The sequence below is a fragment of the Pangasianodon hypophthalmus genome, chromosome 16 (genome assembly GCF_027358585.1).
Source record: "Pangasianodon hypophthalmus isolate fPanHyp1 chromosome 16, fPanHyp1.pri, whole genome shotgun sequence".
Taxonomy (NCBI): domain Eukaryota; kingdom Metazoa; phylum Chordata; class Actinopteri; order Siluriformes; family Pangasiidae; genus Pangasianodon; species Pangasianodon hypophthalmus.
In genome coordinates, this window is record NC_069725.1 from 19,218,890 (window position 1) to 19,246,816 (window position 27,927).

General features: G+C 39.9%; 1 protein-coding gene across 3 annotated transcripts; it reads left to right on the forward strand.

Annotated features, from left to right (window-relative positions):
* Positions 1-376: 376 nt before the first annotated feature.
* rbms2b (RNA binding motif, single stranded interacting protein 2b) lies at positions 377-27,885 on the forward strand. 3 transcript variants are annotated; one of them, XM_034311662.2, is made up of 14 exons: positions 377-836; positions 7,506-7,669; positions 14,746-14,804; positions 15,274-15,365; positions 18,983-19,140; positions 19,269-19,348; positions 19,471-19,580; positions 19,843-19,889; positions 20,028-20,121; positions 21,128-21,178; positions 21,277-21,384; positions 22,097-22,177; positions 22,263-22,350; positions 23,335-27,885. In XM_034311662.2, exons 1-13 carry the CDS (start codon positions 765-767, stop codon positions 22,341-22,343), a joined length of 1,197 nt encoding a protein of 398 aa, XP_034167553.1. In that variant the 5' UTR covers positions 377-764; the 3' UTR covers positions 22,344-22,350; positions 23,335-27,885. The 3 variants fall into 3 exon arrangements, with proteins under 3 accessions (XP_034167553.1, XP_034167554.1, XP_034167552.1); XM_034311663.2 differs by having other exon boundaries at positions 379-836; positions 7,503-7,669; positions 21,322-21,384; XM_034311661.2 differs by having other exon boundaries at positions 386-836; positions 7,503-7,669.
* Positions 27,886-27,927: the final 42 nt, after the last annotated feature.

Below are 27,927 nucleotides of genomic sequence, written 5' to 3' on the forward strand. Positions count from 1 at the left end.
AAATAAAACGCACATGCACGTGTGCAAAAATGTGAGAAACATAAAAAAACATAATTTTTCACATGTGATTGTTTAGATATAAAATTGTATGAGATTTCTGTAAGAGTTCCTGTGTAATAAGGAGGCGAAACATAACATGTGTTGAAAAAAACACACTGAACATTCACATGTAAAAATATATGCACATGTGAAAAATGTGAGAAACATTAAAAAAAACAAAACAAAACATAATTTTTCGCATGTGATTGTTTAGATCAGAAATTGTATGAGATTTCTGTAAGGGTTCCTGTGTAATATGGGGGAGAAATGTGAGAAACATAACATGTGAAGTGTTGGGGAAGAAAAAAAAAAAAAAAAAAAACACTGAACATTCACATGTAAAAATATATGCACATGTGAAAAATGTGAGAAATATAAAAAAAAAATAGTTTTTCACATGTGATTGTTTAGATATGAAATTCTATGACATTTCTGTAAGGGTTCCTGTGTAATAACAGCTGAGTAGAAAGAGTGCAGAATGGCAGACACTATAAACATAATGTAAAAAAATATATTTTTTTTTTTTTTGGGGCCATGTGCGTGTATCCTGCGTGCAGGCTGTTAGATGAATAAACAGTTTTGCGCGGTAGTGGCGCGCGCGCTCGGGTTGGTGTGATCGCGGCGCGCGGCTCCAATCTCTTCCCACACTCGGCGCTGCGTGACGTCACCAGGCTGCCTCGGCTGAGCTCGCCGCTCCGTACGGCACACACGGTCGGGAAAATAAAATGCTGCTCTCCGCACCGCCAAGGACAGGAACCAGCCCGTATAACGGCTACACTCACCGGACCGGCAAAAAGGTAACCGCTGTAGGGAGCCGCGAGGCGCTTCGGCTCGCGCGTGAACGCTCGTTTTGCGTGGCTTATCGGCGCGGCTTGTGTTGAATTTGCGCGGTCGCGAGCTGCAGTGTCCTTGAAAGTGGAGCGTATGGGAAGGAGGGAGGGGAGGGTGGGGTGGGGGGGTTACGGGACGGCGGGTAGGGGGTAGAACGGGAGTGTATCCCGTACCGGATAGCGTAAACCGCTAGTGTAGCGGGACAGGGATGAAGTCCCGGAGTGCGGTGACGGTTTCGCTTCGCTTCGGCTGTGTTCTCGCGTCGAGCTGGCGGGGAAGTTGAGCTCGCGGACTGTGAACGGCTCACGCGGCCGGTTTAAAGGGAAACGGCAAAGCGCGTGACATCAAAGCGTGCAATTAATTACGATGGCTTATTGATTTGCGTTTCCAAAGAAATGACATGGGCTCTGTGTGTGTGTGTGTGTGTGCGTGTGTGTGTGTGTGTGTGTGTATTTGTGGGGGGGCAAACAGTAAATGAGTTTAACCAAGTTTGAGTAATTCGCCCCACCCCTAAATACTCTTAGCATGATGCACAAAAAATAGCTTGTATTTATTAAAGGTTGGGGATTAAAAAAGTCCTCTGTGTTCCTCTTACAGGACAAAAAATAAATGTGTCTGAACACTCTAACAGCCTAAACTGATTTAGCCTTAGGTACTTCTAATAATATAATAATATAACAGTAATAACCTTAACTTAGTTAGTTATAGATAGATACAGTATGTAATACCTTCTTATAAAAAACACAGCACTAAACTCTGCTTTTCCTTGCTGCTTCTTTGGTACCCTCAAGGGTGCACCTTTTGGACCGTTAATAGGTATCTTAGACCTGGAAATGTGTAAAATGATTTAAGGTAATGGGCTGTTTTCAAGGTAAAACATACATAGGAAAGGTACTAAAGTATGTACACTTGATGGTATCAACAAAGAAATGTACAGTTTGGTACCCTTTTTAGTGTACATAAGTAAACTTGCTGAATTTTTGGATAATCAGGAATAAATTTGAAACCGTCCCATTTTCAGTATGTGATCATCAAAGCGATTTGTTGTCTAGTACATTTCCAGATGTTAAGGATGAACCCAGAGCAACTGTTTTGGCACTCCGGTATGAAGGAGGCTGCTGCATGATCAGCGCAGTGCTGAACGCCCTGGCAAGGTCATCATCTTCCCAGCTAAAGACAGCCAAACAACACAGGCTTAGTCCCAGAATCCAGACCTGTGGATTACTCAGTTGGCTGAAGTGTATGAGTACAGGCTCAGGGGTTTGGCAGTTTACATTTGACGCCTTGTGTGTGCATGCCTAGAAATGACGAAAAGTCGTATTTTCAGAGAGCGCTGGAGCAAAATTGCAGTCTGGGTCTAAACACTTCTGTTTCAACTTTGGTTAGTGTGTATGAATGCAACCTTTAAAAGTAGGCTTCAGTAGTAAATAGAGACTGCTGCCAATCATGTTATGATGATGATGATGATGACGATGATGATACAAAAAGTATGTGGAAGTATTTACCGAGCTGGAGGAAGGAAGTCGTGTGAATAATTACACTGCATCCTTGTTGCTACCTGATATTGCAGATGCTGGATTACATTAGAGTGCATCAGCTGTAGCTTTAAGAACATTATTCTAACTGTCATCATAACCACACCACGGCATCTGTGCAACTATAACTGTGAGATATGGTGCTATAAAGTCTGTGCATGGTGACAACGTCTGCCCTGGAATAGTTTATATAGGGAGCAAAAAACTCCTTTTAAACATGAAGTTTCTTCTTTAGAATACTTAACTCTAATCAGTAATCTAAATGAAATAACTTGAATCTAATGAGGGACGCACTGTGTCACTTTCTGGCAGTGATTTTCTGTTATTTTGCTAAAAAGCTGTGCATATTCAAAAATATTCATTCGCTTGACTGAATAATAAAGCTGACTCATCATCTCATGCATTAATAATGTCTCCTCCAGATTCTTAATGAAGACAGCCAGACGACACTCAGCTAAACTGAACATTAAATAACTCAAAAATGCCACTTTTTTTTGTCAGAGAGAGAGAGAAGGGATGCGTTTTGTTGTTCCAGGCACAGAAAACTTAAGGAGGGGACAAAGAGCACACTCCCCATGCAGAGCTGGTAGAAAGCACCAGTGGAAGTGTGTATAGAGTTGAGTTTTGAAATGAGTCTCAGAGAGAATTTTGGCTCCTTCCTGCACGCTTGGCAGGGATGCAGATCGCTCAGATTAATGACTTGGAATTCCTGGAATTCCCAACTCAGGCAATGCACTCACATCTGGAGGTGTCGGCGGCCGCAAAGTCAAAGCTTTTCTTTCCGCAGATATCGGGAAACGTGACAGCTTCATATGTGAATAAGTCACAGGGAGGGGAAGGCTGTCGAAATGGAAGCACAGCGTAACCCCTCATCTGTAGGTTTAACAAGGAAATGTGGGAGGAGGGAGGCGGACGCAGAGGGGCTGAGTGATTTTTCTTCTCTCTTGGTCGCTGTTGCTTTCAATTAAATCAACATCTCTGTGTTTTATTCACCAGAGTGATGTGATTTCGAAATTAGTATCAGTTTTGAAATGAAATATGGTCTATTTCTGAGGAACTTGAAGCCAGCCCACAGTACTTCAGAGTTTTATGCTTTTTTTTTTTTTTTTTTTTTTCCTTTTTTTGCTCCAAACACACCTGATCCCCCTCAAGAGCTAATTATGAATCACTCAATAAGTTGGATCAGGTGTGTTTGGAGCAGGCAGAACTCAAAACTGTGGTTTCTTCTGGATTCTAATGCTATTTGCTAACTTGGTTCATGTCCACTTCTCAGTGTGGTTTTGGTCTGTAGTAAAACAGCATTAGAGAAGTTACAGACATGTGGTACATAAATGTTAAAAGCCTTTGTTTCCTACTAACTAACTAACTAAAATGAGTACATCTGTAATACTATTGAGTCTCCTCCCCTAACAACTTTTACACAAGCAGCACAATTGCCAGAAGCTGCATCCAAGTTGAAGTTATTAAAAGAATGTTCTGGTGTATGTGTGATAGCGTATGTGTGATTACAACACCTGAAAAAATTCCATACATTTAAGGCAGTTGTTAGAGCAGTCAGTAACCATTTATGCAAAAACATATTCATTCTTCAGTCAAAGGTATTTTTAAATGAATATCTTAGTGCATGTTGTTGTTGTTCTTCTTCTTCTTTCTGCTGCTCCCATTAGGGGTCACCACAGAGGATCATTGGTCCACATATTTGATTTGCCACAGTTTTTTTTTTAAGAACACCAGATGCCCTTCCTGATGCAAACCTCACCAATTTTATCCAGGCTTGGGACCAGCACTGGGAGTGCACTTGTGGGGTTGGTTCCCTGGCCAGGAATCAAACCCGGGCCGAGGCACTGAGCGCACCAAAGCCTAACCACGAGTCCTCCAGGGAGCCAACCAGCTTGGTGTACAATGATGACAAATTTAAGAAAAGCTACTGGATCTGTTATTTTGTGTTGGTATTTTGTTGCACAGTTTGGGTCCACTTGTCCTCTTAGAGGGAAGCATCACTACAAATCAATACAAAATTATTCTGACTGATCATGTTTATCCTTTGACAATGGGAGTGGCCTCTTCCAGGATGACCCCGTCCCCATCCACAGGACACAAGGGCTCACTGAATGGTGTGATGAGGAAGACAATTGAAAAAAAAAAGTAAATCTTTTACTATAGCCTTCATAATCACCAGTTCTCAACTAACTGAACACCTAGGGGAAATTTTGGAGTGATTTGTTAGATAGCACTGTCCACCACCTTCATTAAAATTAAGGGAATATCTTCAGGAAGAATGGTGTTCATCCCTCCTGTACAGTTCCAGTGACTTTTAGAATGGCAGCTCGTCCTGGCTGAACACTTTACTAAGACTCTTTACGTTGTTCAACTGCCATTAAGTTTCCTGTATAAATGATATTCAAGTGAACAGATTTAACATACAGGGAAACCTATTGGAATTATTTTAGTAATTGGCCATATGGTACAGATAAAGATTACACTGAAAAAAAAAATCCTGAATTCACTACTCAGTCCCAGTGTATCACATTTCCTTCCATTAAATGGTAATGGATACACTGATCACGATTTTATATTCAAATTGCCCTAGCGTACACATCCTGATAAATGCATTCGGTTTTATTAAAGACGCAGTGCATGATTTGCATGATTTTTGCCTGTAACTTTTTGCATAGTCGATAAAACATTCTTCTACTCCAGCCAAAGGATGTACCTGATGTTCGTGGTGCTTCTGCTCCCACAGAAGATATATCTGTCTGTTCTCTCGACTAGACTCAGATTATCTGACCACACATCTCTGGGAATGATGATAGAGCCCTCATGTGTGTATGGTGCAGTGAAGGAGAGCCTCCCTGATTGAATTAGGCAGAGACCGAGATGTACCGGCATGTGCTTTGCTCATATTGATTTGTCTGTGACCGGGTGTTTGCTCTGCAGCTTGTCACACTGAGCAAAGCCTTGCTCAATAGAAGCAAAAAGGATCAGATCAGCAGGAATGCAGAGCCGAGACAGGCTCATGGAATGTGAGAACACAGGTGTAAATCTCAGGGTTAGCGTGGCTCTAGACTGTGAAGAATGTCTCTGACATATGTTCGGCATTTTAACTATAGTTAGCTGGGGACAAACAAGAAGTGCCAGTGACAATGAATGGAATGCCTTTGCTAAAGATACTCTTGTTAATTGAATCAATTTCTGAATCATTTTAAATGGACAAGAAATCATGTAAGAAGAACACGACTGAGTGTATACACTATTAAAGAATCTGCATATTAGCTGTTTAGCTGTTGGCTTTAGGCGGGAGTCGAGTTGCATCTCACCTTGAGCAGGCCGAATGGGCTTGGCAGAGGCGGTGCTTTTCAGTCATCGGCTTTTCTCACGGCGAAGCAAAGCAAGCAGAGTGGAGCAGTCTTAACGAGACAGTGACTTCTCACTGCCCCCCAGCACATGAGAGAGATTAGCGCTGGACGCTAACAAGCTCAGCCGCCAATTAGACGAGCCTCAATGGCCAAGCCTGACCTGAAGAGGAGCAGAATGGGGCAACGAGTACTGGATCATACAGTGTGTATGTCAAAAGCGTTCCCTGAGTGGAAACAAGGCCTCTTGAAATGGGAATAAGGTTTTTGAAAGGCTTTCAAAATCTTTTAAACATGATCCCTGCCAATTCCAAAGAGGAGGCTGAGAAATGTTAGATAGAGGTAATGTGAGTGCAAATAAATGTTTTTCTTGGGTGGGAGATCGCAGCTGTGGATATTTCAGCATACTTTCAGAGATCACAGAAGTGGAGGTACATGTCTGGTCCAGGGGAAGTAGGTGTCTGGTACAACTGACAGAGTCATTTTAATTAGATGTGGTTCCACCTAAGACGTAGCACACCCCAGAGGATGTGGGTGTGCTTAGAGTAAAGCTGAGGACATGACAACATGTGAAGAACATGCGAATTTGAGACTGATTACACAAAGAAAAAGATATCATTTCATAACCGTGGGGTTCAAAGTTAATTTTATGCTCTAGTGTTAGCAAAACAACCATTTCCTATTATAGGAGGCAGTGAAATATCTTTAGGCTGGAAGATACTTCATAAGGATGATTCCTCCACCTGCACAAAGACCAGAACTAGCCTTACCTTGGGTTTTTAGAAGATTAGAGAGAGTGTATCAAGCCTTTTTGCAACCCACTAATTACAGATGTGTCCAGGGCCTGGCTTAACCTTCATGACAGGTATTCCCTGGAAGCTGCCCTTCCCAAATTTCAAACATCCACAGCCACACTAGTGATCTCGGAGCCTGCATTAAACTGGTCCATTGTTCCCTGTCCGTGGTCTGATTTCACAGGCCCTTCTAATGAAATCTTCCATCCTTGCCTGCCCCTGTGACTGATGAGGAGTTAATTGGAAAAGTAAGCAGAGCCTTGCGAAGAGGGGGGAAGTGGGGGCAAGGCCGTTTCCAGCCCTACACATGAGATCAATCTGTAGTGCTTTGATTATGAAGAGTCTGAGTGATTCCTGCACCTGCACAAGGACTAAAACCAAAACACTTATCTTGGGGTCTTTAGAAGGTTAGGAGGAGTGTGTTTGGCACATGAAAAGCAGTATATTATTGTTCTAAAAATGTTGCAAAATCAAACACTTGGGATTTATTCATTCATTTTCAGTAAGTGCTTTATCCTGGGTCAGGGTCATGATAGTTCTGGAGCCTATCCAAGGAACACTTGGTACGAGGTGGGAATATATGCATATTCATGCATTTATTCACACCTAGGAGTAATTTAGCGTAGCCAATCTGCTGGTATGTTTTTAAGAACCTCAAGGAAACCCACATTAACACAGGGATAACATGCACAGAAAGGCCACACAGACAATAACCAGAGGTCAGGATCAAACAGGGGACATTAAAACATACTTTTACAATCTTTCATATCATCTGGCACCAAACATTTCACCATTTCAAGTTTTCTCAAATGTAAAAAAAAATTACTCCTAACCCCTTTCAGACACTTTCAAGTTAATATCAGAATTCTTCTGGTTTCGTGTGAGTAGTTCAGTCTTATTGTATCTCATGGGTGGAACCAAGTCTCAGCTTATTTTCTCTATTTTTTTAGCAGGCGTATGTGTCCTCCACCCAACAGATGGCACCTCCCAGTCCCAACCCCACAACCAGCAGTAATGGGAGCAGCGGTGGAGGGGACCAGCTGAGCAAAACCAACCTCTATATCCGCGGCCTCCACCCAGGGACCACAGACCAAGACCTGGTTAAACTCTGTCAGCCGTGAGTGTCACCTGTAACATGCACTTTTTAACACATCCAGTGAAGGGTAGGCCTACATAATAGAGGAGTATCTGAATAGGAATGCATTATTTGAAATGAACAGATAATGTGTTCTAAACAGATATAAAAAGACAGTGCACTCTTTTTACTACCACTCGTGGGACAAGAAAGAATACCTGGGTTTAAATCTGAATTCGAATACAGATATGAATATTTGGAGCACTAAACAAATACAGATAGTGGCAAAGAAAAAGATTTTGAAAGAGAAATAATCATAAAATGAAAAGCTGTTTGAGTTGATCAATCCAATTCCATTGTTGCTGCTACAAAATGAAAAAGAATTTGGCATTGTGAGTCTTAAGATTGATAGGATTTCAGCTCCGACTGCATGGAGGGAGACATTTATAGAGACTGAGAATGAGACTCCAAATGTCCTGAATTTACCTTACACGAGCAAGTGAAAAAAAATACACCATAGACATCTAGAGCCAAAGCATTAATGAAACACTCCTGATCCCTTGCAGGTATGCAGCATCTTGATTTTAGTGATTAATAGGTTTTACATTTGTGTGTATATGCTTTGTAGATTATTTGTGTCTTTTTTTATTTACTTTCATTATGGTGAACTCGGTAAACCCATGTCCCTTATCTTTAGCTTCGATGACCCCACTGTGGAATGAAACCCTGCAGCAGGCTGTAACTTGTGGTAAAGTCAACAGGGGTTTGGGTTTCAAACAAAGCTCTTTCTAGTTGGCAGCACTAAGCCTTTCCAACAAGTAGGCATGATTGCGCCTCCCCTGAACCGCCCTCCTTCCCTTCCTCCCATCCTAAGCCTCACTTCCTTTTACGGCTAGAAAATGAAGGAGGGGTCTCGCTCTCCAAGCCAAGAAGCTCTGAAGAATTTCACTTTATCTGAGCCATACATTGTTTCTATACTACATCCTTCTTCTCTGGAAATCTGACTACAAATGGCTCAGTACCTCATGGATAATTGAACATGCTTTACTAAACACGCTCGGTATGGAAAAATGCTCATCAAAATCTGTCACAGAGGATTTTTATCTTATTTATCTATTTTTATCTGGGAAAGAGTTTTTTCCTTTAATTTTGTGCTTAAGTCAGGCATTTTTTTTATGGAGATGTGCCATAGGAAACTGTAGGGTCAAAAGTTGAAATGGTAATTTTTGGTAGAGATGAAGAGATGAAGGAAGGCAGAAAGGAAAAGCAGAGAGAGAGAGAGAAAGAGAGAGTAAGAGAGAGAGAGGCCCTCTTACTTGACTGTAACAGTCTGGATGAAACATCGTTGATGTGGCCGCCCAGCCCTACAGGAAACTGCAAGCCCAAGGGGAAAGAGAAAGACAAACAAGGGCAACAACTGGGAGGGAGAGAGAAGGGAAACAGAGAGCAGGAGAGAGGAGGGGACGAGAATGAGAGAGTGTGGCAGGAAAAGAAAGAGCGAGGTGAGGGAAGGTGACTGGAGGCTGAGGGAGAGTGAGAGTGAGAGTGGGAGAGTGAGAGATGTATGTGTCAGGTGTTCCTGAGGCTAATGGTGGCAGCTGGTAAAGGGGACGTTTGCAAGGGTAATTACTTTCAGAAAAAGCTGAGCAGTGCTCACCATCATATTCATATTCCATATATGAAAGTGGTGTTTACACAAAGATCTCAAAGCGTGATCCATCAGAACCTGAAAAAAACCATCTAGACTTCATCCTGAAGTTTTAGACTGTGTGATTTAAGTGATCTTATAATGTTATTACTTGTTACACTGTTAGACAGAACCCAATACAGTCTTGGCCAGATTCTATAAAAGCCTGTGTGTTCTCCATGTCAGATTATATGATGAAGACCCTTTAACGATAGACCTGCGATTAAATTTTTCTGTTCTGCTTACATCATCAATCAACACAATATGGGCTCAGTATAATGCCTGGCATTATAGACCTCTGATTAAATGTCACTGCGATGTTCTTTCTGCTGCTACAATTCACAATTCACAATGCTCTACTTTTAAATCGCACATTTCGTTTACGTTTCGTCATCACCACTACCGTATTTGTAACTGTCCCGTGAGTTTTGCATAATCCTGTGCTGTCCTCTATATGGTGGCTTTTCGACGAGCATTATAGTAGCCGTCACACTTTGGGATTTTAATCTAAAATTTTCGGACACTGCCAGAACTTTGTTGTTTTCTGTCTTTAGTCGCAATGAAACTAAATCAGCTGCTAGGTTGCGAGGATGTAATATCTCAATTTTTACGGCAGGCGATTTTTGTCTGTGACAGCGATATCGGGTTACAAACCATACAGTATAAAGCATACACCTTTCGATTTTAAAGTGAATCATCTTTACTATGTCTTCAAAAGGACATACTAAAGAAACCTAAGCTAGACATCTTGTTAAAGTCTTTTTTTAGGTCTTTTACACATTTCTATGCTCACAGGCAAATTTCCATTTGGAATTAAAGTGATTAACTAATAACTAATTCCTAATTAAGACACCTTTGCATACTGTCCCCCCCCCAACACACACACACACTCCTCCAGTATCTACAATGGCTTTCAATAAAGACACCCAAGCTGTAGTTCTCCAAGCCAAATGCTCTACAAAGTCATAAACTCATTAGTTAGTCCATCAGGCATGTAATTGCTCCAGAGTGCTTATCCCATGTTGTGGTTACCTGAAATCAGATAATATCATTCTCAAATAAACTAATGTTATACTAGCTAGCAAGGCAGGCAAAAAAGGATAGCTAATGAAATTTCACCCAAATGTAGGACAAGCTAGTTAGTTAGTTAAAGAGCCACTGTTCCAAATTTCCAAAGTTGTTCCAAAGTCTCTTGAGTGAGATTTCTTGGTTTTGAAACCTCCTCCTAATGACACATCTTTGTACAGAGAAGAAAATTTAGATGGGCTACAAGAAGAGGGCGGTTAGTGTTTCCTTCTAGTGTGTTCAGCTGCCCTGTGACGTAGCCTGACCAGCAATTTGTAAAGGTGTGGTGGCTGGCTTTGTGCGTCTCAGAGGAAGCATGTCCCGGCCTTCACCCTCCCTGGTGGACGCTGTGGCGTGTTGCTGAGAAATTGCTAGTGTGGAGTAGATGACGAGTCACCAAATTGGGAGAAAATGGGCTAAAAAATATACTAAATCAAACGTATGAAATATATGAACCAACTGGAGTGTGCTGTGTTTAAAAATACATATCAACTATTAGCAAGAGAACATATAATTGGTTTCAGTGCCTGTTTTCACTCCTTTTCCTATTTGTCTATGCCTATATGGTCTAAGGTGTTATGCTCTGTAATGTTCCTGATCACATCAGCAGTCAGCTATCTATGCTACTCTAATATTGAGAATAATAAACCATATGAGTTGTATAACAGTAATGTTATTCTGTTATATGGCAAAAAAGATCACACAGCGTTTTTTTCCAATCTTCAACTGTCCAGTTTGGGCGAGTCTGTGCCCACTGTAGACTCAGATTCCAGTTCTTGGCTGACATTAGTAGAACAAATGTGATCTTCTTCTGTTGTATGCCACGCGCCTGAACGTTCGGCATGTTGTGCTTCCTGAGATGCTTTTCAGCTTGCCTTGGTTGTAAAGAGTGGTTATTTGAGTTACTGCAGCCTTCCTGTCAGAACCAGTCTGGCCATTTTCCTCTGACCTCTCTCATTAACAAGGTGCTTCTGCCTGCAGAACTGCCACTCAGTGGATGTTTTTTGCACCCTTCTCTGTAAACTCTAGAGACTGTTGAGTGTGAAACTCCCAGGAGATCAGCAGTTTCTGAAATCTAAATCACTGAGGTCACAATTTTTCCCCATTCCAGTGTAAACCATTATGTGAAGCTCTTGATCTGTATCTGCATGATTTTATGGATTGCTTTGCTGCCTCATGATTGGCTGATTGGATAAAGGGTGTACAGGTGTTCCTAATAAAATGGTAATGAGTGTACTTTAGCACTTAAACTTTAAGAAACCATAAACATATTTCCTGCAAAGATTATGTCGGGTGAGAAGCAAGTTTAACAAATGTAGTGGTAAAAACAGAAGGAAAAACAAATGTGATTTTTCTCTCCCAGTGAATGTCAGGCTTTGATCAAGTTGTTGGATACTTACGTATGTGCCATTACGATATGGTGATAATCAGTTTAGATTGTAATCAGATACTGGATGTCAAAATGTCTGTGGTGCTCCTTCTGTGCAGGCAGAATGAAATCTATAACGCAATTTTCTTTTCACTTTTGAGGTAACAATATTGAAAATGCCATAACCTTTTTTCTTATGAAGAACATATCCTAAACTGTCAGATGTATGAATGCCAGTTTTATTTTATATTATCGTATTAGATGCTAGGTGTGTGTTATAGTGTGTGATGTTACTTAGTGTGGTGGGGCATTAGGACCCAGTCTGCTGTTAGCAAAGTGGTGCAGGGCAGACAAGGAGAACTCTCAGGTTACACTGCAAGCACATGCCAGGGGAAAGGAGGCCTCTCTCTCACTTACCCATTTCTTTCCCTTTCTCTCTCTCTCTCTCTCTCTCCCATCCTCCCTTTTTCCTCTCTTTCTCGGCCTCCCAGGAGATCTCCTCTCCTGCATCCAATCAACACACACATATGCAGCTTGGGCCATATATCTTTTATATCTCTGCACCCCCAAGATATGCAAAGCAGGTCTGTGTGCACAATAGCATCCATTATTGAGAGCATGGTTTCTCCACATTACGGTGACCCTCATAAATGCTTCATGCAAACAATGCAAATGATGGCAGGAAGCAGTGGAAGTAAAAAAAAAAAACAAATAGTGGTCTTACCACTCTTTCTTTATGGCCATGCAGTATCAATGTCAGGGTCACAGATGACAGCAGGGTGCTATTGACATTTCTTCTCACCAAAGTGTTTAACTTAGAAGGTTTTTTGAGTATATTTCGTAAGGTTATTTTTTAAATCAGCTATATTATGACAATATACATGTATACTCACTGTGGTTCCTATGTGGTGCCAAAAATTCTCTGTTCAAAATGAACATATCTGTGTCACAAGACATGCATATACATATTAGCTGTGTGTAGCCTATAGCCAAAATTAACATTCAGTACAACTGAGACAGAGGCTACCTCATACTGGTGTATTGGTAGCTCTATAGGTAGCTCTATACTATTTATTATGCTAGTATGCAAATAAAGACATAACCTCAAAATACTGATTGAATGCCTGAGTAAATGGATAATTCCTGTAGCAGTACTTCAAATAAATTCCCCAGAGCAAAGCTACATAACCGGTCAGGAACGTTCATTTTCAGTGATCCCCCAACTGCTCTCCCATCTCCTCATACTCACAACGCAACTCTTTTCTCTCTGAACCGCATTGTGAACACAACTGATTTAGATAGAGATTACATTAAATATTTAAACATATTCCTTGTGCAAGTTTGGAACAAAAACAGGTTACGAAACACTGTTTTTAAAGAAGTTGTCTGCTTTATTCAGTTAGTATGCTCTTTGCTAATTTACTGGATGCGGGTAAGTTGGCTAATGTTAACAAACTTTAGTATAAACTTACCACGTATTTTGCTTCTCTTCAGCCAGGAAATACAACCCTGATCATAGGTCAGTAGTAGGACATTTACTACTTTATCCAGTGCTGTCTCAGTACTGTGATGAGGCCTAAATCCTGATAGCAGAAAATAGTGTATGTGATGCTTATGCTAATACAAGCTTAGCTTCTGAGTTACAACCTTGGATCTACGATCTTGAAGATAAAGTGGTTTGATATTGGTGTGCAGTTTAACAGCTGACAAGGTCAAGGCCAAGTCTTTTAATCAGTGGTTTGATAAGTGCTAGGTAAAAAGATTTATGTACATAGCCAATGCCAAGAGATGAGTTGTCTCTATATGATTAGGTATCAATTTGTTTAATGTTAAAGTAATTCTTTAAATTTTCTGTCTAATGTTTTCAATTTTGACATGGGCAATAAAAATTCATAAAGTCTTTGCTACTGCATACTGTTGGTATTTGTGCTTAGGTAGGTTTCTTGTTCCTAGTTACCTTGCAGTTGTACTGAATAAGAATCTAGGATTATTTCTGTTTGTTATGGAGCTGTCTAGAGTTAACAAGGCTTTCCTTCCATGAAATTTGGAAGACTACCACTTTAGTTTGATACCATTTCCATTCTAAATTATGAGTGGTCTGTTTTAAAGTGTGTATAAAGTTGGTATATCAGATAATTATAGCTTCCTTCTAATTATTTTTGTTTTAAATAGGGCAGCATTTTCTAGCATGACATGCAACTTTGACTCAAGCCATCAGTCATTTCCTCGAGTTATGTGGGGTCAGAGGGCAAACCAATCAAAGTTGTTAAATCTGGAAGATAATTATTTGTAGCACTTTCAAAATGCTTGAGCATTACAGAGCCATGCATTTTTTTATTTTCCTATGCTACATAATCCTTGTGCACTGACCACAAAGGTGTAGTACCTCATGCATCAGCCTAACTCAGCAGTTTGCATATGAAAATCTGCATTAAACTGTTAATATGCTATGACAGTTTCAGTGATTTTAAGCTGTTTATGTCCTTATATCATCAAATATTAATTTACATTTGAACACATTTATCCAAAGCAACTGGATATACTTTAAGCAGTTGAGAGATAAGATCCTTGCTCAAGGTCCCAACTGTGGTTCTCTGAAGCCCTGGGATTTTACCTCACAGACTTAGAAAATTAACTACAGAGCTACCAGTGCCCTAGAGGCTAACAAACCACCAATCACAAGCAGGCAACTACAGCCCCTCATTAACCTTTGTTTGTTGTCCTAAAGGAGACAACAGTTTCAAAGTGACCTCGTGATCAAAGTGCTCCACCACTTAGCTCTGCCCCGACATTAACACTCCGGGTAAAAGACTTGGCCTGTAATTTTAACGTTTCAGCCAGATTATTCATGAACGAACTTTGTGACAGATGAAAGGTATGATGGTAAACATCTACTTCAAGCAATGATAAAGAGGTAGGAGAAGGGAAATGTGGAAAGATGTGTTTAAAAAAAAGCAACAGTTGTCATTGTTTTTTTTGTGATTTTGTACCCAAAAGGTATGGCAAGATCGTGTCCACCAAGGCCATCCTAGACAAGACAACCAACAAGTGCAAAGGTAGGATATGTTCTCGTTTTGACGTTTGCACGCGAGTTGCCCTCAAAGCCTTGCTTCATCTGTGGCAAGTGTGTGCGTCATGATGTAACATCACTGAGATCACTGTTGAGTAATTCCACATCTGTTGACCTGAATCATTACTGAGTGTGTACGTGTGTGAGCACAGTTCTTTGTCCATGTGGTACAGCCTGCCAGCTTGAGCCAATAGCGGAAAGCAGGAAACACTAGTAGCTTGACTTGAACCAGAAGCTGCTGAATAACATCTAATAGAAATTATTCATTACATGTTCAGTAGTCGAATGTATATTATGCAGATGTATGCACAAAGTTTCAAGTACTTGTTAAAGATAATGCAAAAATGTATAGATTTTAAATAGGTAGACCAGGTTATATCTAACCCAACCCTGTTTGTTTATGTGACTGTGTTTGTAATATTTGTGTATGTGTGTGTGTGCGTGTGTGTGTGTAGGCTACGGTTTTGTTGACTTTGACAGTCCTGCATCTGCGCAGAAAGCTGTTACAGCTCTGAAGGCCACTGGAGTTCAGGCTCAGATGGCAAAGGTAAGAGATCACAATTCTCTGAATCAGCCTGTGTTAAAGAAATACTCCAACTTTTTCATCCCGATTTCTATTAAATGCATCTGTAGAGTATGTGTCATTACCACAGAAGAGAATTTCGACACATTTCCATGTATTGAGAAAAGACAGAAATTTTTTTTGCCCAAAACTTATTTATAATAGACGTCTAAGGGCAGCTGTTGTTGCAATACTCATTCACTCACTCACTCACTCACTCACATCCCAGAAATACTTGGCGTGAGGTGGGAATACTCTCTGGATGGGACACCAGTCTACCTCAGGGATGTTGGTTCAATAAATGTTTAAAATACACTGCAAATTAAAAACTACACCTGTCACTGTCTAACACTGTGTGTGTATGTGTGTGTAAGGGTATTAGAAGGACACACACATGAGGGAAAGTCTTACCAAAAGTGTTCACAAATGATTTCCTCTGGAAAAGTAGTCCAGTCTCTGAGAGAACATTTTGAATTTCAAATAAATTTGTCTGAAGAATTAAAGGCATTCTACAAAAATACAGAATTTGAATAAACGTTTACTGACGGGCCCAACAACTGCCCTTTGACTTCCATTCTAAATGACTTTTCCATTCTTTTCTCAGTACAGGAAAAAGTGTCAGAAAAGATCTGTCTGTGATTCCGTAGATAGAGACTCCATTGAAAAATATGCTGGAGTGTTCCTTTAATGTAAAAGTAGGGCCTACGTCCTCCATTTGGGGATGAAACCACTCTTTATTTCGGTCAAACTTAACATTTGAAAATGACTTTGACTTAGTCTTTGACCAAGCTGTCTGGAACAGTAATAAATATGTGCGGTATTCTTTCCTGGTGTATTCTTTACCTAAAATAGTAGCAGGTTTTGATTCCCTTGGGAGAAATAGAGGAATAATAGGTAAACAGTGGTGTGTTCTGGGGCTGCTCATTAGCCTGTGGCCTGTGTGTGTGTGTGTGTGTGTGTGTATGTGTGAGGGTGCTAGGCCGTGAAAATAGTGTCGTCAACTCCATTAGGCCTGAGCATGTTCAGCACTGAACTTGCTGAGCATAAACAAGGAGTGCCAGAGGGTCTTGTTTCCACGTTAAGAGCCTGTTTCTCTCTATTACTCCTCTCTCATTTCCATCGTCTCTCACTGTCTCTCTCTCTACTTTCTGTCCTTCCGTCATGTTTCTCTCTCTTTATGTCTCACCCTATGACTGTTCATGTCTATTCTGAATATGCATATCTAAGATTAAAGTGTGTAGGTGCAGTTGATGTCGCACAAGTTTGGCAGCGTAGCCTTTCCTCTGTCTGTCGCACAAAAAAAATAAAGCAACACTCATTATTACCTTCCACTCCAGACTTAATTACAACCATTTTAGAGTCTCTTAGCACCCTGACCTATTTAGGAATGTAAGGCTTATGTGGCAACTGCCGCAGGCTTCCTAGCACCTCCCATTTTCTTGCATAAGAAAAAGCAAATCGTCTCAAGATGCGATGAGATCTCTGCAAGAAAAAAAAAAAAAAAATCACCTTCGCCGCAGGTCACTGCAGTTACGCATCCATTATTCATGACATGGAGATGAAGCGGTAATGCATTTACAGCTTTTTAATTTCATCTCTACAGCAGTGTAATTAATATGCAAAGTGGTGTCGGGGTGAACTGCAGGTCCACCATGTCCCAGCTGTCTTTACAATTCTTTGAGTTAGTTTTGGATAAGTGACACAAAGAGTAGCTGAGTTGTTGGCTAACAACTTGCATTTAAGCTGCATAATACAAGCGGAAGGTGTGCGGACATCCTTCTGGATAAGTGTTGGTGAAAATCAACCTCCTGTTACAGTGTACTGTGAAATAGCACTAATTGGCTGAGCATAAGCATGCATTGTGGATGTATTTACTCTCAGGTGAGGGTGCACATTATGCTATGGGCTGTCATGTTGCAGAGCCAATTAGGATGTGCATATGGTTATAAGTTGACAACCTGAACAACTCCAAGCCAGTTATTTTGACGCCTTTTATATAGAAAAAAGCTGAAGCCATTAGTCACTGTATAATTGTCTGGAGTTAATTCTGGCTGCTATGCCAATGGTACATATCCAGATACACACACACATCCCTTATAGCTTTTTCCCTTGAGAATATTGAAGTCTAAAGCTAGTAGTGGTGTTACACCATGCACTCCCTTCTCTTGAATCTCGAACTCATCTTTCTTGCTCTTATTATTGATCTTATGATCTTATGTTCTTACATAAACTTCCTTCACGCTCTTATATCACATTCAAATCCCTCTTCATGCTCTTACAACATATTCAACTCAAACTCTTATGTTAACTCAAATTCTTCTTCATGCTCTTTTATACAACCAAAACTCTCACTCTTTCATACAATTCAAACTCAGACTTCCTTCATCCATCATCTCATCCCGAACTCTTCTTTCATTCATCATTCAGTACAAGAACTCAAACACTTTCTTCATGTCATCGGCTTATGCAAAACGAAAACTCTTCATTCATCCGTCATCTCCTTACATACCACTCTAAAACTCTTCCTTCCTTCTTCATCCTCTTATATTCAACTCAAACCCTTCCTTTATCCACCACTCTCTTATACTCAAGTCAAATTCTTCTTTCATCCGTCATTCTCTTATATTCAATTTGCACTCTCCCTCATCTGTCATTCTCTGACACATACCTCAAAATCTTCCTTTATCCATCATCACTTATATTCAGCCGAAACCCTTCCTTCATCTCAACTCTTACATCATCTGTCATCCTCTTATATTCAACTCTTACATCATCTGTCATCCTCTTATATTCAACTCAAACCCTTCCTTTATCCACCACTCTCTTATACTCAAGTCAAACTCTTCCTTCATCCGTCATTCTCTTATATTCAATTCGCACTCTCCCTCATCTGTCATTCTCTGACATATAACTCAAAATCTTCCTTTATCCATCATCTCTTATATTCAGCCGAAACCCTTCCTTCATCTCAACTCTTACATCATGTCATCCTCTTATATTCAACTCTTACATCATGTCATCCTCTTATATTCAACTCAAACTCTTCCTTCATTTGTCATTTTTTATACTCAACTCTTACATCATCTGTCATCCTCTTATATTCAACTCAAACTCTTCCTTCATCTGTCATTCTCTTATACTCAATTCACACTCTCCCTCATCTGTCATTCTTGGACATATAACTCAAAATCTTCCTTTATCCATCATCTCTTATATTCAGCTGAAACCCTTCCTTCACCTCAACTCTTACATCATCTGTCATCCTCTTATATTCAACTCAAACTCTTCCTTCATCTGTCATTCTTTTAAACTCAACTCAACTCTTACATCATCTCTCGTCATTTTATATTCAACTCAAGCTCTTCTTTTTTGCTCTTACAGCATATTATGCTCAAACTATTCTATCATACTTTATATTCAACTCAAATTGTTCCTCCACACTCTCATATTCAACTCAAATGATTCTTTCATACTATTATATTTAACTCAGACTTTTCCTTTGTGTTTTCACGACATTCCCTGGCAACTCAAATGTCTGTGGTATTACAAAATTCTCGAATTGAACTGAAATCACAGACCTTAAATTCAATCTCTTACTGCAGCAACAGGAGCAGGATCCTACCAACCTGTATATCTCCAACTTGCCCCTGTCCATGGACGAGCAGGAGCTGGAGAGCATGCTGAAGCCCTTCAGTCAGGTCATCTCCACACGCATTCTCCGCGATGCCAATGGTGCCAGTAGAGGGGTTGGCTTTGCCAGGTAAATCTGGCTTGCCTTTCACAACACACAAAATACTTTGGAAAAAAAAAAAAAAAACTTCCAGTACTGCACTTCCATATATTCTCTGCCATACTATGTTGGTATATAATGTGTAAAATTCTTAACAGGATGGAATCGACAGAAAAATGTGAGGCCGTTATTCAGCATTTCAATGGCAAATACATCAAGACACCACCTGGAGTGGCAGGTATAGGACAGTTTCATTTTTCGCTACTTATTCACCGATAGAATAGATTTTATTTGCCTGTTTAATAGGTATTTTTTAGTTGTTTTTTTCTTATTATTTATGGTTTGTTGTCATTTTCCCAGTGCCTACGGAACCTCTGCTGTGCAAGTTTGCAGACGGGGGGCAGAGGAAACGTCAGAGTCAGGGCAAATATCTTCTAAATGGTCGGCCGTGGACGAGAGATGGGGAGACGGTGAGAAATACTAATAATTAAAAATAATATTGTCTACAGCATCTGTTAATATTGTCAACATCTATAAAGTTTGCTTGATGGTCAGGCGTGCATATACTTTTGGCTATATAGTGTATACATTTTTTAGTTGAATAGAATGACTTTTCTGTCTGTTTTTGATAACAAATGGTATATAAACCGTTCTTGATGTTGTACCCAGACATTTTGACCTCACTCATTCTCCTATGTCTGAATTACTTACACTCGCTTTTCCTCATTACAGGGTGGAATGATGCTGACCTATGACCCGACCCCTGCCCTACAGAATGGGTGAGTTTGTGCTTCAGCAGCCAAATATACTAACATTAACACTGCATCCTCTGGGAGATGATGGGGAATCATTTATCACCAGTAGAGATAGGGTTGTGAAAATGGCTTGTGTGCATTTGTGTGTGTCTCCCCCTGCAGGTTCTACTCCTCTCCCTACTGCATTGCTCCCAACAGAATGATCACACAAACCTCTGTCTCTCCATACATGCATTCCCCTGTTTCAACCTACCAGGTCAGGGCTGTTTTCATGCCTCACATTTAGTCTCTTTTTTTTTTTATTTAATTCTTGTTATCTCTTGCAGCCCAGTCTATGTGTGTGCCATTGCAAAATCCACAGAAAGTTAGCGATAATCAGTTCTTCCTTAAATGTGCTAATCCTCAAACACGTTCTGTCAAGGATTCTTTGGATAGTTGAGGATGTTTAGCTAGCTAAAAAGGTTTTCTTAGAACCGTCTTCAATAGGGAAGCACTCTGTAGGGTTCTACATTGAACCTTTCAGTGTTCCATCAGTAGATCCATGTTCTAAAGTCAACTTTTTTCCTTTTCCTACTATGCATGGCACATTATAAGAAACACACAATAAGCAACATTATTAGTTTAATTTTGATTTTATAAAATTAGTCTTTATTATTAATTATTATTTTACAATTTTCATTTAAACAGCAGGTATAATTTGTTTATAGAGTTCTTTATTTTCTTTATATATATATATATATATATATATATATATATATATATATATATATATATAAAACTATATCTATATATATCTTTCATTTGATAAGTCTGTGGACAATGGGTTTGCAGGTTCCCCTTCAAGGTGGTGTTTTTTTTCAAGTGATTTCAGTGCTTTGACGTTTATTTATTAATAGTTAGGGATTTAGGTCTACTTTTTAAAGAGTTAAATAATACTAAAAAAATTCCTATAGTGCATAAATCACTTGAATGTTGAATGAAAAAGCTTTTTAGGTTCAGAGTTAAATAAACTGATTAAAGCATATTGTTTTATTTCTGTATTTACACAGTTTTATATATATATATATATATATATATATATATATATATATATATATATATATACATATACACACACACACACACACACACACACACACACACACACATATATATATATATATATATATATATATATATATATATATATATATATATGCTGCTAAGATTGAGTGACAATATGTGCTGACTCTGACTCAGTGACTCAGCGTCCTTCCCTACAGGTACACAATCCATCTTGGATGCACCATCAGTCGTACCTCATGCAGCCCACGGTAGGTCTTCCAATAAAGCAGCACATCCATCAACTTAGTGCTCCTACTGTATGGTGCTCATCAACTTTGCTCTCATTTTCTCTGTGGAATTTCCACAGGGAACACTCCTAACACCGACCATGGACCACACTCTGTCCATCCAGCCTGCTGCCATGATGCCACTGACCCAGCAGCTCAGTCATCTTTCCCTGGGCAGCACCGGCACGGTGAGTCCCCAACACTCAACACACGTCACCAGCAGCAGGGTGCGTTATGAGTTATTATGTTTTATACCACAGAACTGTTGAATTCTCAATTCTGATTGGTCAGAAGGTGTTAACCTCTGACAGCATCTCTGACGGTATTCCCGAGTGCAAAGCAGAACACAGGTTTATATTAAGGCGATTGTTATGCTGTTATTTGATGTACGGTATAATTGTTGGTGAAGTTTTCTGTAAGGAGACATTTATTTAACATTTATGGAAGGAGTTATGGAAACAGATTTCATGTAAGAGTCTTCAGGACAGAAGACTTTGTGCTTTCTGGTTTTTTGGTAACATGACAAGTTGATTTTTTTTGTCTTATTAACTTCTAAGGGAGAGAAAACGAGATGCTGGTGAGGAAAGAGCTATTTATATAGCATAATATAACACAAGTGATAACAGGAACTAACTTACAGTCAATAACATTAACTGAAACCGTAATCATAAATGGATAAAAAGTATGACAAATTTAAAAAATGTTAGTGTTGGCAAATTTCTTTGGTATAAGAAGAATAAATACTTCAGGACATGCTGTCATTGGAAAATAATCATCTTCTGGGTGGTAACAGTTGGCCACATCACACCATCCAACTGTTGATTATTTTCCTATAACTGCATGCCCCATCATGTTTTATTCCTTACATAATTGTTATACCTCTTTTCTCTCTGTTTTCAGTATATACCTGCAAACACAGCTATGCAAGGTACATACATACCCCAGTACACCCAAGTGCCTCCTGCCAGTGTCTCAGTCGAGGTAAAGCAGCTACAGTAACCAAGATTACAAAGTGTTGAGTGTTCTCAGAATGTATGTGTTGCTCACTTGTTAAATCAAACTGTAGGAAAATGGTGTCCAGCAGCCACAGGTTACTATTGAGGCAGCCACGGAGCATCCAGCATATTCCTACCAACATGGCAAATGAAGACAAGGTGGGTGTTCTTGTTTATAGATGAGAGAGCAACTTGTCTTGACTGCTGCCAAGATCTAACCGTCCATCATGACCATAAAGATGTAAAATTGATAAGATTTCACCTGAGCCAACCAGTATAATTTTAGGGCAAGGGGAGAAATTTGCAGCTACAGCTTTCTTCCAGCAAAATATTCCATGCGTGGTGCATTCTGAGATGCTTTTCTGCTCACCACAGTTGTAAAGTGTGATTATTTGAGATACTGTAGCATTCCTGTCAGCTTCCAGTACCAGTCTGGCCATTCTCCTCTGAACTCTCATGAACAATGCGTTTCGGCTCGCAGAACTGCCGCTCACTGGATGTTTTTTGATTTCCTGTATAAATTCTAGAGACTGTTTTATGTGAAAATCCCAGGAGAACAGCAGTCTGAAGTACACAAACGAGCCTGTCTGGCACCAACAACCACGACACGCTCAAAATCATTGAGATCACAGTTTTCCCCATTCTGATGATTGATGTGAACACTGACTGAAGTTCTTGACTTGCATGTGCATGATGTTATGCACTGTACTACTGCCACATGATTGGCTGATTGCATGAATGAGCAGGTGTACAGGTGTTTATAAAAATGTGGCCAGAGAGTGTATGTATTTATGTACCAAAGCACTGCTGAAATCTTGAATCTGATTGCTCGGAAGGTGGTGATTAATTTTCGATAATTTAAATAATAGGTTCAAATTAACACACTCATTCTAATACGTCATAGTAACAGCCCAATCAAAGGGACTTGTATAGCGGATGCTCCACATAAACATAAGCTAATAATAACCAGATTTTAAAAAGTGTTATTTCACAAGAAAAATGTTTAATCGTTGGTGATGTATGGTGATGTAAAAAGTTTTCCGAATGCGAATTTTATGAATCCAGATCTAAAAGCCTGTAAGCTACAGTAAAATTTGCTTCCTTGTGCACTTCAAATGACAGTGTCTCTCTTTTGTCTCGCAGCTCGTCCGTGCAGGAATCAGCAGTCAATGTGTCTCCACTTTCTGCTGCTGTGGACATCAAAGGAGAGACACTGACATCTAAAGGAGCCTGTCCCCTAGTCAATTAAAGGAAACAGACATTAATTCTACTGGAGACTCTTTCAAGAGTGCAAAGACCAAGCAATGGAAAGTTTAACCTCTTTTGGCAGCATTAAAAACAACATGAAGGAAGCTATGCACTCAAAAGGAGGGCAATGAAAGCTAGCAAATGTTCACACATGTACAAACACACGTCTCTTTCTCTCTCTCTCTCTCTCTCACACACACACACACACACACACACACACACACACACACACACACAAGAAACCTTTTTTTTTTTTTTGGCACCTAAAATACGGCTTTATTCTGGTCATCCAGAGTGAAACAGAGACAACACTATCATTTTAGAACAGTAGTTTGTAGTTTATTTTTAAACTATTTTTCTTTTTTCCATTTACCCCAATTGTTTTGAATATGTGACTGCTTTAAAGGTCTGTTTTAGAGGTAGGTTTTTTTGTACATAGAAAAAGGCAATGTTTTTTTTTTAAAGGTTTTGCTGCATTTTTTATTGAATATCAAAGAAACGGTTTTAATTAAATGTGGAACAAGCTGCTTAAGAGTGACTCTAAAGCAGTTAAAAATATGGTGGAAAATATGTTCTGTTGTAAACGTCCACATCACCCAGCAGTATGACGTGACTCACAGTTGCTATTTTTAACGAAGGTCAGAGTTTATTAATAGTGGAATCAAGATCATAGACATGCTGTTCTGCCTCTGTCCCTAAAATGCTGCTTTGTCTCAGAACCGAGGTCGTACTCTTTTGAGATATTTTTTTTTCTTATTTAAAGTGAAACTGTCTTTTTCAGAAAATTGACAGAAAACTTTCCTAAAATAATTAAATGCCAGCATAGCATGGTCTTCTGCATACTTTTGTGATATTTCACATCCATTTCATTTAAAACAGTTACATGATTACACTCAGGCCTAGGACAAACCCTGTTCTTGACCATTAAATGTTGATTAAATGGGGCTATTCCACATATCAGTGGATCCCCAGGGCCACCACCTGGTCTGGGCCTGGGAGAACTTCTGCCCTGTGGTGTGGCTGACTGCACTCTATGGGTAGTGAGATGTCTACATTATAAACTGACAAAATTCTATAAGAACTATACACAGTAGAGGTGCATAGGGGTAATTTTTAAAATCCCATTCCTGCCTGCTCCAGAAGGAATTCTTATTCATTCCTACAGACATTCTTGACCAATCCCACCCATTCCCTCAGAAGGTTTAACCAAATACTACTGTCTCCATTTTTTTTTATTTAACTGCCTGTGATCTTTTCTAATGAACTTCATTGGCTGTATTTCATTCATTCATTCATTCATTCATCTTCAGTAACCAGATTATGCTGGTCAGGGTTGCGGTGGAGCCATTTGTGTGTCAGACTGTGACTATGGCCTGAGCTACCCTGTCGTTGCTCACTGGACAGCGATTGCTGATAACAATGTCACAAGACTACAAACTTCAGTCCCACAGTTGGCCCCAACCTTTTCAGGGCTCAGGGCCTTGTCAGTGGTAGAACCCATCATGATTGCTGCTCTGACCCTTCCCTTTTGGACATAGTTGCAGTCAAAAAGGTATACCCCATGGTTCAAAACAAAGGGTTTCTACTCAATGTACTTTCTTGTTCAGAATGATGGTGGTTTCTTCCCCATTTGAGATGAGATGGCTGAACTGGTCCCATAAATTTCGCATGCTAAAGTTATCAGTTGTTACTCATGCTGTTGCAACCACAGGAGTAATTCCCCTCAGGAACTCCAAAATATATGCATATTTCTATGTTCCCATCGCTCAGAACACAGATGCCTTTTGAGGTTTGCCTTCCAAGGATAGGGTTCCAGTATCCTACTCTTTCAGGTGTTCTCAAGATATATGCAGGGGACCTGTTGTCTGTGATGGCGAGAGGTAGCACAATACTGCCATATTTGGACAACTGGCTCCTATGGGGCCCCACTAAGGAAAAGGCCATGTTCTCATCTTAGCTAGAGGGGCATGAGCTCTAGGTCTCTGGAAAAGCAAGACCTTTCTCACAAAAGGCGTGGTGTGAGAACACATCAACCAGCTCGAACTGAGGGTGAGCCAGTCACGTGTTGATCCATATGGACAGATACATCAATCAATAGGGAGCCATGAGGTTAGACGGCACTCTCTGCCTTGCATAAATGCCCCTCAGGTGGGCCAACCCATGATTAGCTTCACTGAGAGCATCTCCGCAATGGTGTCGCAGAGGCACTGTCAAGGTGATATCCCAGATCTGGAAAAGTTTTGGCAAGATGCAGTTGAATCTCTTTGGTGATGGCAAAACTAATCACTGCCAACCGTGGTTGTCCCTGGTGGACAGCCTGCTTGGACAGGATGCGCTGGGCCATGACTGGCCTCACTGTCAACTGTAGACATTTCTGCCTTGAATGCGTTGACAACCAGTTAATTATAATCTTTTGGTTAAAGCTAGGTTTCTTCTCAAAGTCATATCAATGGATCTTGTTAACCAGTGGATTTACCATTTACCATGATGGTTCCATGATTGTTGCCCAGTAACCACCCTACAGTACTAGGACCAGATGGCTGCCATTCAATCATCTGTCATGGAGGAAAGCCACAGGGAGCTCATAACCTGGCCTACAGGGAGGCAGGATACCCAACAATTATTGCAACATGCCACTGTATGAGGAGTGTTTCCTCATAGACATGGCTTAGAGCCGTTCCAGGAGGTATGTGCTGTTACTGCTGCCTGGGCAACCCTGTACACCTTCTCTGGGTTCTGCAAGGTTAACATCATCACTCTGAACACCTTTCCAGTCAGTCCTAAGTCGCACTGGTTCCTCATGACATTGTGTCATGTTATCTAGGTGAATCTCACCATAGCTGGCATTTCAGAGTGGTCACATAGAATATGTTAGATAACCAGTACAGTTCCCTGTTTTTGAGAACAAGCGAAGATTCAGCAGGAACTTGGCAAGATGCTCCAGGGAAAGATGGTAATGTAGGATTTATTCTAAATACTGCAAAATATTTTGTTTCAAGCAAAGTCTTATGTATGCACACACTCACAAGGTATACAGGTGTTTCTCATGGGCCATGAGTTATCTAGGGTTCACAGAACCCTAGATTCTTACCTATGCAGGACATTTACCTACCATGTAACTACCATGCTATTTCCCAAAATATAAACAAATACTTTAAACCACAGTGACCCTGACAAGGATAATGCTCTTACTGAAGATGAATAAATGTGGAATGAGCATGCTGCTGTGTCCAATACACTCTCATTTTAATCAGTGCAGACTTTCTTTGTAACAAACTTCGTATCCGACCACATTCTCCCAACCACTGCTGCAAGATCCCATTCCTAATGCACACCTCAAATATACGTTATATCCCTGGAACAATTAGCATCTTGCAAAAAACCTGAAGTCACATAACATTATAAAGTAATCTCAGACACACTTGCCAACGTGGCATCCAGCACTGTATGATATCCTTTTAATCTATAAATATGAACAAAACACTGCAACTAAAAACTGTAGTGGCAGCCATGTTACAGCCTTATGAGGTATAAATGGCATTATAAATCAAATGATGGCACTAGAATCAAATGTGTAATGATTTTTAGCATGCATCTATTATTAGATTTTCAGTTATTAGCAGTAGAAAACTAAAAAAAAAAAAAAAAAAAAAAAAAAAAAAAAAAAAAACAAGCACAATTTGGACTACAAATCTGTCCTGGCTTATGACGACATTTTATAGGAAATTCTGAGATAACCTGAGGTAAGTGGAAAATCACTGCAGATTCAATGTCTCTAAGGCCCTCTAATGGCAGCTACTTTCCCCATAAGCATTTACATATTTGGTACTGTGTCTAATGTGGAGTTTCTTTGAGGAATTACACAATTTTTATATTTCTTCTGGCAAAATTCATGTACAATTAAAAACGTTAATCAATAAGCAAAAGAAAAATTAATTGTATGATAAGTCAAACCAGGACACAGCCTCAGGTTTTTTATTTCTGGAAAGACCAGATCTACATACAAAACAATAATAAAAGGTACAAAAAATGTATTAAATATGACTTCAGATAATCTGTGTAGATACGGTATGTACAATAATTGCAAATATAGTGGAGACAAAACTAGAAACGGCTGCAAGTATCTAAATATAATACACTTACATAAAGAGAGGCGAATATCCTCTGGGGTTGATATAAAACAGGAGGATGCTATACTGCTGGTTCTATTTACAGGTCGAGTCGCCCTACACTGACCTCTCTATAGATAAATCATCCTGATCTGATTTGCCATGCTGCCGCTCGTCCCATCCTGCAGCAAAAATAACCATCAGAAAGTGTTTCTTGGCTATCCATGAGGAGCCTCGGCTGAACGAACCCTCCTAAAAAAAGAAAACCAGACTGAAGTCATAACTGCTGTAAATAAGACCTTTGCAGAAACAGGAGCCAAATGCAATTAGGCTATTTTGTAATAAAAATCTTTCTGGCACATTTCCTCAGAAATGTTTT